General features: G+C 40.1%; 1 protein-coding gene across 1 annotated transcript; it reads right to left on the bottom strand.

Moving 5' to 3' along the window:
• Positions 1–5,303: 5,303 nt before the first annotated feature.
• On the bottom strand, positions 5,304–8,738 carry LOC111882905 (ABC transporter G family member 1). Its single transcript, XM_042902260.1, has 8 exons — positions 8,461–8,738; positions 8,268–8,347; positions 7,631–8,095; positions 7,353–7,463; positions 6,937–7,023; positions 6,655–6,852; positions 6,032–6,118; positions 5,304–5,936 (listed from the first exon to the last, which is right to left on the bottom strand). The coding sequence occupies exons 1-8, from the start codon at positions 8,732–8,734 to the stop codon at positions 5,304–5,306; spliced, it is 1,935 nt and encodes a 644-aa protein (XP_042758194.1). The 5' UTR covers positions 8,735–8,738.
• Between the last annotated feature and the right edge of the window lie 359 nt (positions 8,739–9,097).

Here is a 9,097-nt window from a genome sequence, read left to right as displayed (position 1 = left end):
GAGGAATCACTAGCGGGACTAGGGATAGTCAGGATGTTCTTGAGATAGTGGTAGTGTTGTAAGTCTGCGGGGGTAGCCGTAGCATTCACTAGCAGTCAGATAGCAGTAGTAGTGTTGTAAGTCTGCGGGGGTAGCCGTAGCATTCACTAGCAGTCAGATAGCAGTAGTAGTGTTGTAAGTCTGCGGGGGTAGCCGTAGCATTCACAAGCAGTCAGATAGCAGTAGTAGTGTTGTAAGTCTGCGGGGGTAGCCGTAGCATTCACTAGCAGTCAGATGGTAGTAGTGGTGTTGTAAGTCTGCGGGGGTAGCCGTAGCATTCACTAGCAGCCAGGTAGCATTAGAGAGTTGTAAGTCCGCGAGCGTAGTCGCAGTCTTTTATTGGTAGGTAGCATGAGCGCGTGTTAGACGCGGGAAAGCAGTAGTACTCACCAGTTCGGGTGCAGCAGTGAGGATATGGGAATCCACGGGTTAGATTTCGGATTTCCCAAATGGTTCAGATATGGCTAAGTCAGCAATTTTGGCTATAGATCGTCACATCAGTTATGAGACCAGAGTAGCAGTGGATCGTTGGGGTTCGGATATGTTAAGGGATACCGTCAGTCTGGGAGCCACCATGTTGTTAGTCGTGGAATTGATGATGTCAGGATGTGACATATGGACCCGATCGGTTGGATCGGAAGGTTGCGAGAGCCACAGTGACAGGATAACTAGTGGAAGCTAGTCCCAGAGGAAGATTTCGTTCAGAAGTCGTGGAAGCGACTAAGTGAGGAGTCCTTTGACTCCACAGTTGGGTTGGAGTTCGGTGTTTCAGGCAGCTCAGTGTTTCAGTCAGTCCAGTGTTTCAGGCAGCTCAGTGTTTCAGTCAGTTCGGTGTTTCAGGCAGCTCAGTGTTTCAGTCAGTTCAGTGTTTCAGGCAGCTCAGTGTTTCAGTCAGTTCGGTGTTTCAGGCAGCTCAGTGTTTCAGTCAGTTCAGTGTTTCAGGCAGCTCAGTGTTTCAGTCAGTTCGGTGTTTCAGGTCGTTCAGCATTTCAGTCGGTTCAGCGTTTCAGGCAGTTTAGAGTTGCAGGCATGTTCAGTATTGCAGGCAGTTCAGTGTTTGGAAAGTTTCATAATTTTGGACAGTATTAGTATTTGTGTTGTAATGCAAGTGCTGACGGTATAGTTAGTCGATTTGGAAATGGCAAGTCTCTCTCAGCAGGATCAGTTGAGCCTTCTGCCAAGTGTAAGTGATCTATAAGGATAGCTAGGCAGGTAGCTTTTCTTTCAGGATGGAAGGCTCGAGTTAGTAGGAGTTGAGTAATCAGATGGGAGATAAGCAAGTTGGTTCCAGCAGCATCGTTTCAGTATGAGCAGCAGAATGGATAGAACAGTTATAGATAGTCGAAGTATCTTCAGGAGTCGCTGGAAGCGACTAGGAGATTGTGATGGAGTGTAGTGACCGGTGGGAGTCCGGTAACTCAGATATCGGTAGATTAATTGGACAGGGTGGAAGACCAGCGCAGGTAGGCGGCTGGTGTTGGGTATTGGAGGCAGATCGCAGGCGGTGGGCCATGGTAAACTTCGAGGACGAAGTTCAGTTTAAGTGGGGGAGAGTTGTAACACCCAAGATTTTGAAAGCCAAGAAAGTAAAGGAAACCCTAAATTTAAGAGGGACTCGACGAGTCAAAGGAAGGACTCGGCGAGTCGGAGCGGGATCCGGGTCGATAAGAAAGTGACCAACTCGACGAGTCGGCCAAGTGGACTCGGCGAGTCTGGTCTGTGCGAGGAAAACCCTAAATCCGGGGCTTGGAGCCTATTTAAGCATCTTAATCTTCTTCCTAGGGCTCCTTTACAGCCTCTTGCACCCAGAACGCCGCACCTTAAGCCCCCATTGTGTTCATTCAAGCTTCTAGCCACTTTTGAGTGGGTTTAAGGAAGAAGAAGGAGTGGGAATCCTTGAAGCATCAGGGAGTGGCTTTGAATCTGAAGTTTGGGAAGCATTTCAGAGCATTAGAAGGTATCAATTCGTTTCTCTCCTCCAGATTTTCCCTTGGTTATGAGTGTTGGGGCTTTTAAGCCATGTTTTAGACCAATCTTGAGCTTGAGGTCCAGATCTGAGGTTGCTACCTCAGATCCATGTTTATTTTGGTTTGTAACCCCAGAAAGTATCAGCCATTGGGTGGAAGTTGGAGCCTCTTGGTCCTAAACCCTAGCTATGGGTGTATTTTGCCTAGATCTCCCTCTCTACACGTAAAGTTTGCAACTTTACGTGGGGAATAGGCTTGGGAAGGGTAGATCTACAGTTTGGAGTTCATGCATGACTCGGAAGTCCTCTGCATGTAAGTGGATCTTATTGGACTCGGCGAGTCCTTCGAGTGGACTCGGCGAGTAGCTTGAAGATGAGGAGGAACTCGACGAGTGTGATGAACAGCTCGTCGAGTCGGATGAAGATAGGCATGAACTCGGCGAGTCTGTTCTTAGACTCGGCGAGTCAGGTCGCGTGGTCCCAAACCCTTCGAGTTAAGTCTCGAGTCAGCGAGTCGAGCCGAGACTCAGTGAGTTGGGCATGACAGGAATCGAGAATCAATAAACTCGGCGAGTCAGGGGCTGACTCGGCGAGTAGAGCCGCGAGTGGAAGGACTCTGGATTTATGCACTCGGCGAGTCAGTAGGGTGACTCGGCGAGTAGGGTTGACCTGGAGGATTGACTTTGACCAGGACATCGACTTTGACCAGAGTTGACTTGGTTAACCTTTGGAGGTCAGTTAGACTAAGTGTTATATGTATATTGATAGCTCGGAGAGCTAGAGGAGCAGCGGTTCAGGGTATTGTTGAGTAGCAGCCAGAGGTTTATCAGCAGAGCTCAACAGTTCAGGTGAGTTTCCTTCCAGTAGGAACGGGTCTAAGGCCACAATGCCGGCCCGTTTAGCTAGCAGTAGTTTCGGAGGTTGATCTGATACAGTAGTTAGTATGTTTGATGCCTTCGTGGCTCAAACAGGAATTATGTGTTATGTGTTCCGGGCTACGGCCCGATGTAGTATGCAGTATATGTGAGTTTATGCCAGTTGATATGCTATGATATACTGTAGTTAGCTTCGGACTTCGGTCCGATGTCAGCTTCGGACTTCGGTCCGATGGAGGGGACAAGGTCCCAGATAGTCAGCTTCGGACTTCGGTCCGATGGAGGGGCAAGGCCCCAGTCAGTTAGCTTCGGACTTCGGTCCGATGTCAGCTTCGGACTTCGGTCCGATGGAGGGGACAAGGTCCCAGATAGTCAGCTTCGGACTTCGGTCCGATGGAGGGGCAAGGCCCCAGTCAGTTAGCTTCGGACTTTGGTCCGATGTCAGCTTCGGACTTCGGTTCGATGTAGGGGGCAAGGCCCCGTTAGTCCGGACTTCGGTCCGATGCAGTGGGCAAGGCCCAATATGTGCTTTATATGTTTTGTGTGATATGTGGTAGATTGGGGGAGCTCACTAAGCTTTGTGCTTACGGTTTTCAGTTTTGGTTTCAGGTACTTGGTTTTCAAAAGAGGAGCTCGGGAAGATTGCAGAGCACACACCATAGTCAGTTAGCCTGGGAATGTTTGACTCTGATAATGATATTATGTTTTGAATTTAATACTCGAAAGTTGTGTTTGACTTATGATACGTTTTATAAATCCAGTTTTAGTAATGTTTTAAAAGAAATTTTTAGTCGTGATTTTTGGGTCGTTACATCATCTGTAGTAAAGTTTAACACTGTTTGAACAATTGTATCTCTTGCAGTAAATATAGGATAGAAAATACATTAATTTTATATTAATAATGCATTTCTTCATGGTGAGCTGCATGGAGAAGTTTATATGAAGCTTCCCCAGGCTTGCTCGTTGAATCACTGTCTTATGTTTGTCATTTAAAGAAGTAATTATATGGTCTTAAACAATCTTTGAGATAGTTGTATTCAAAGATGTATGTTGCCTTACCGTGTAAAGGCTACTCACATTCAGTGAATGGCCATTCTCTTTTCTTGAAGAATTATTTTGATAGAATTCTCACGGTTGTCGTTTATGCGATGACATCTTAGTTACTGTGCTCATGAACTATCATCTTTGAAAGAGTTTCTTGATGACCAATTCAAAATAAAAGACATGGGATTTGTTCATTTTTTATTGGTATCAAATTTAGAAAAGTCAAGGAAGGTAAGTTGGTTCATCAACACAAGTTTGTCATGGACTTGTGACATACTTATTATGTGGACGGTGAAAACAAAACTTCTACTCCACTTATAGCAAACTCACACTTGTTGCGAAACATATGAAAACCTTTATCTGCTCCTACAATCTACAAAATTGATTGACAAACTACATTTTTTCCTACATACTCGACCTGACATAGCTTATCCGGTTCAACGTTTAAGTCAATTAGAAAATTGATTGGTAAACTCATTCTTTGCTACATAGTTTACTAGACTTACACTAGTACAAAACTGGTCTAATTATCTTATTCGGTTCTAGATTTATGTCAATTTAATCTACAACCAATCCAAGATCATTATGCAATTGTTCTTCACGTTTTTAAATACTTTAAAAGAACCGCTTCTCAAGGTTTTATTCTCAATAACAAACAAAGTTTTCACCGTAAACCATATTATGAGTCATATTGGCTACTCCTATCTCATGGGAATCAAAGAAGCAACTTACTGTTTCTTTTTCTTCATTTATAGTTAAATACCAATTTATGAGAACAATTTGTTCAAAGTTATCATGGCTACGTTGACTATTAAATGGATTACAAGTTAAGGATATGAATCCAATTCCTTTGAAATACGACAATCAAGCTGCAATATATTTCAAATAACCCCATCTTTAATGAGAGAACCAAGCATATCGAGTTTTATTATCACTTTGTTTGAGAAAAACTTAATGCTGGTTTGAGTACTCTCTCTCTCTCTCTCTCTCTCTCTCTCGTGTCCACAAATAACCAATTGGCTGATGCTCTTACAAATGGTTTACCTCCTGCACTCTACATGCCATTCTCAGGGTATTTTAAAGCTGAGCTTATCTCCATACCCTCCAGCTTAGAGGAGAGGAGGCGGGTGTTAGGTTACTTGAAAATTCAACACGTGAGCATTACATGTACATTTTAGTTAGTTAAATTAGTTGAGAAATTTTGTTAGAAAGTTGTTACCTTGTAATATATATGTATATTCCCACTATGTACTCATGTAAGAGATTCATTACATTTAATCAAGGGAAATAGTTATTTTTTTTTATCATTCACGAATGTAACAGTTCATATAGAGAATAGAATGTGAAACAACAAAATATGGGGTTTTGTAGAAGGATTTCTAGTTTCCAAAAATAGAATACACCGTAAAATCTTTAATTATAGGCCTCATTCTCTCTATTATTTTAATAGTATAAAAGAGTATAACCCTGTATGCAACAACCATACCAAACAAGATTCCCAAGTCAATCCACTTAGAGTATCGCATGTCGACTTGCAATACACTTTTCAATATCATCTCACCATCAATTGTAGGAGGACCTCCTGAGTACTCAGGGAACTTTAGCCCTTCAAACTCATTTTTGTATAATCCTTGTAATACATACCTGTGGAGGGAAATATAGTACATAGGGTATCTCCAGAAAACATGGGGTAATTCATTTGGCAATCGAAAGAACCCTGCCCCTAGTATCATCAATCCTTGGATTCCAACACCAGATATAATGCCCATGAGAAAATTTGGAACAATGGTAGCTACAATCATCATAAGACATTCAACCAACGACATTGATAAAAAGAGTACTAATGCAAAATAGATGAATAAGCAGGGTTCACTTTGAAGTCCTATGAGAAAGTAAGCTATTGCTCCTGGGATTATTGAGACGAAAAGTAGGTATGGCATTGAAGAGATGACATGGCTGATAACGAATGATCCAATCGTGTAGTGCCCATCTAATCTTTCCCATTGAAAGACCTAGATGCAGATGTAGTTATGAAATAGCTATTACAAAAGGGAACAAATTCAGGTGCATTTTTTTATACAAGAACACATGAGATGTATCAACTGACCTTCATTTCCTCTACAAAGGAGGGGAATCCACCAATGGCTAACATGGTCATGAATGCAGAAACAAAAAAGAACAGTGAAACCCTATTCTGTGCCATTAGGAAACAAAACAAACTAGTCTTAGTACATACTTCAACAAATGAATAGAAACACCATCGAAGACAATTTCTTGACCGACATTTTGTTTTTCTTCAACGATGACCTTGCTGGTAGAATTTTGTAACAAACTACATAACTAAAATTGCAACGAAAATCCCTACCGCTTCATCAAACTTTATAAATGCCAAATTCTTTTCAGCAAACATCGAAAGTGTTCAAATGATTTCCTACAGTTAACTTACATTAATATTTTTCTTAACGATCCATGATTTGAATACCAAGAAATTGTAGATCAAAGTCAATTGCGAACAAAGTCTGGAAATCAGAATCTGACACGTCTTTATTTTTGTCGGTTACTTCTTTAACTACAATCAATTTTGTCATAAAAAACAGGATTTTCGCCGTGTTGGGCGAGATATTGGGAGTTTTATGAAAAAGCTAGAAGTATTAATTATGTGGTCAAATTATGAAAAAAAGACCCACTCTTTTAGGGTAGGGTTGTTACCCATTTCAACTTAAAACTTACACGTATGGAGCTGAATCCTGAACCAACTTGGAAAAAGACTGTTCCTAGCGATAAACCAAACCCAATATATATGCCAAGGCGCAACCAGTAATATGCTGGATCGCGGTGCATGTTTATAAATGATCTTTGCGATAATACGGAGCACTGTGTAATGAAATTGGCTTGTAGCCTTCCTTCTCTCAGAATTAGGACTCCTTCCTATAAAAACACATTTTTTTGTTATATTCTACTATAATGTATATAACCTTTGTCGTACGAAAGAACACAACAAGTATCATGTACCTCTCCACATATCATGGATATTTCACTTTTCACTTCCATATACATCGCAGATGACTTGTAGGATTCAGCAAGTTTGTTGATTACATGCTCATCACGAACCTTTTCACTAACAGTGTCCTGATTTTATTACAACAAGAAACGGATTATATTTCAATTAAAACCAAGCTATGATTCAGTAAGATGAATCATAGCTTACAAGATCTTTATGATTCAGTAAGATGAAGTTTCAATTAAAACCAAGGATGTCATATTGAATTCTATGACTATCTATGAAGTACCAGTACCACTCAGATAATTGAATAGATAGCGACCTTTACAATTGTCCTGACTTCTAGCTTTTTCGAAATACGATGTCGCATGACCATATGTTTTTATTTTTTTGTTATTTTTAATTAGTTTTCTCAATCTTTTATTACAAAGATCGAACAACTGTAACCTACCTCATTAAAATCTATGTTGATAGTCATAAGGTAGTGATCCGCAGGACTCTCGAGATCTGGGCAAGGAAAACCATTTACTGCAAAGAACTGAAAATAACAATATATAGTAGTTATAATTAAATTAAACTTCTTCTAATATTATAATATATTTCATAAACACATGATGAAGATATATATATATATATATATATATATATATATATATATATATATATATATATATATATATATATATATATATATATATATATAACCTTATTTGCAGCCAAAGTAGGACCAAAGTATATTGTTTTCCCCAAAGAGAGAAGACAAAGATTGTCAAAGAGTCGGAAAACATGACTACTAGGTTGATGGATTGCTGCTAAAACCGTCATCTGGTATTGGCGAGTGAGCTTGACAATCTGGTTCATGACATGGTATGAAGTTGCGCTATCAAGACCACTCGTAGGCTCATCAAGCAACAGAAGTTTGGGGTGTGTCAAGAGTTCTAAGCAGATGCTTACGCGCCTCTTTTGACCACCACTAAGTCCTTTAACACCCCAGCCTCCTATTCTAGTGTTCACACAATCTTGGAGTCCCATCTCCCTTATAGTTCTATCTGCTCTCTCCCTCTTCTCAGATCTTGGCATCATTTTAGGCAGTTGGAGTTCAGCTGAGTAGTAGACGGCTTCTTTCACAGTTAGCGTCCACATCAAAACTTGTTCTTGAGTCATGTATGCCTATATACAATATAAAGCAGATCAAGAAACCAGATAAGTTCTAGACTTTGTAAAAAGTGAGTTCAAATATGGGAGAAAAGAAGATGCAAACTTTTGTACTTTATTATGTTTTCATCAATTAATTAAATAATTAAGGAAAAAGCGATTCAGTGTAGGATTGATTACTCCATACCAGTGTGCCATAGGTAAGCCTCTGTTTACGTCCGTTAATGAGAATTCGTCCTGTCTGCCTTGTATTGGAAGCCAATCGCCCTAGAATTAATATTAAACACCAAATGATCTAAAATAGTGTCGTTTATATACAACAACATGCATATAACAAGTGCGTTAAAAATGTAAGGACGATAAACTAGAGAATTACATACCAGCCAATGAATCAAGAAGAGTGGATTTGCCACAACCAGAAGGACCCATAATCGCAACAATCTCTCCAGGTTTAGCATAACCAGAGACACCAGAGAGTATAGATTTACGTCCATCTTTCCCTGCATTCCACACTGAGCTTGAAACAGCTACTCCAAGCTCTTCCCATGTCAGGTATGCTAAACTCCTCCTTTCGTCCACAATACCCAACTCACACTCAACAGTTCTGACGTCTGGTTCTAGACTAATTCCGTTGATTTGTACCTGACTACCCATGCATGCAAGATCAAGGCGCAAAATAAATAATTATTGAGAGAAAGGGTAACTTTTGAGCAGTTTTTAAATTGTGTCCTCGGTGTGGGCTATATGTCTATTTATAACTACCTATAATTCACGGATTTTTTTAACAAACTTTTTGGGGTTATAGCACGAACACATCAACAAACAAAAAACTACACAATATAACTACCGACAACAATTTATAAAGCAAGTAACAAAACAATAATAAAATTATGAAAAAAATTATCCATTAAAACTTATAAATTTACAAATATATTATAAAACATTGAAACATGGGGTTGGCAAAGCGGACAACTGCAATGTAACACCGAAAAAAAATTAAACAATTTTTTCGCATTT

Source organism: Lactuca sativa, chromosome 5 (assembly GCF_002870075.4).
Source record: "Lactuca sativa cultivar Salinas chromosome 5, Lsat_Salinas_v11, whole genome shotgun sequence".
Lineage (NCBI taxonomy): Eukaryota > Viridiplantae > Streptophyta > Magnoliopsida > Asterales > Asteraceae > Lactuca > Lactuca sativa.
The sequence above is the reverse complement of the archived record's forward strand: the minus strand, read 5'-3'. Positions and strand labels throughout refer to the sequence as shown.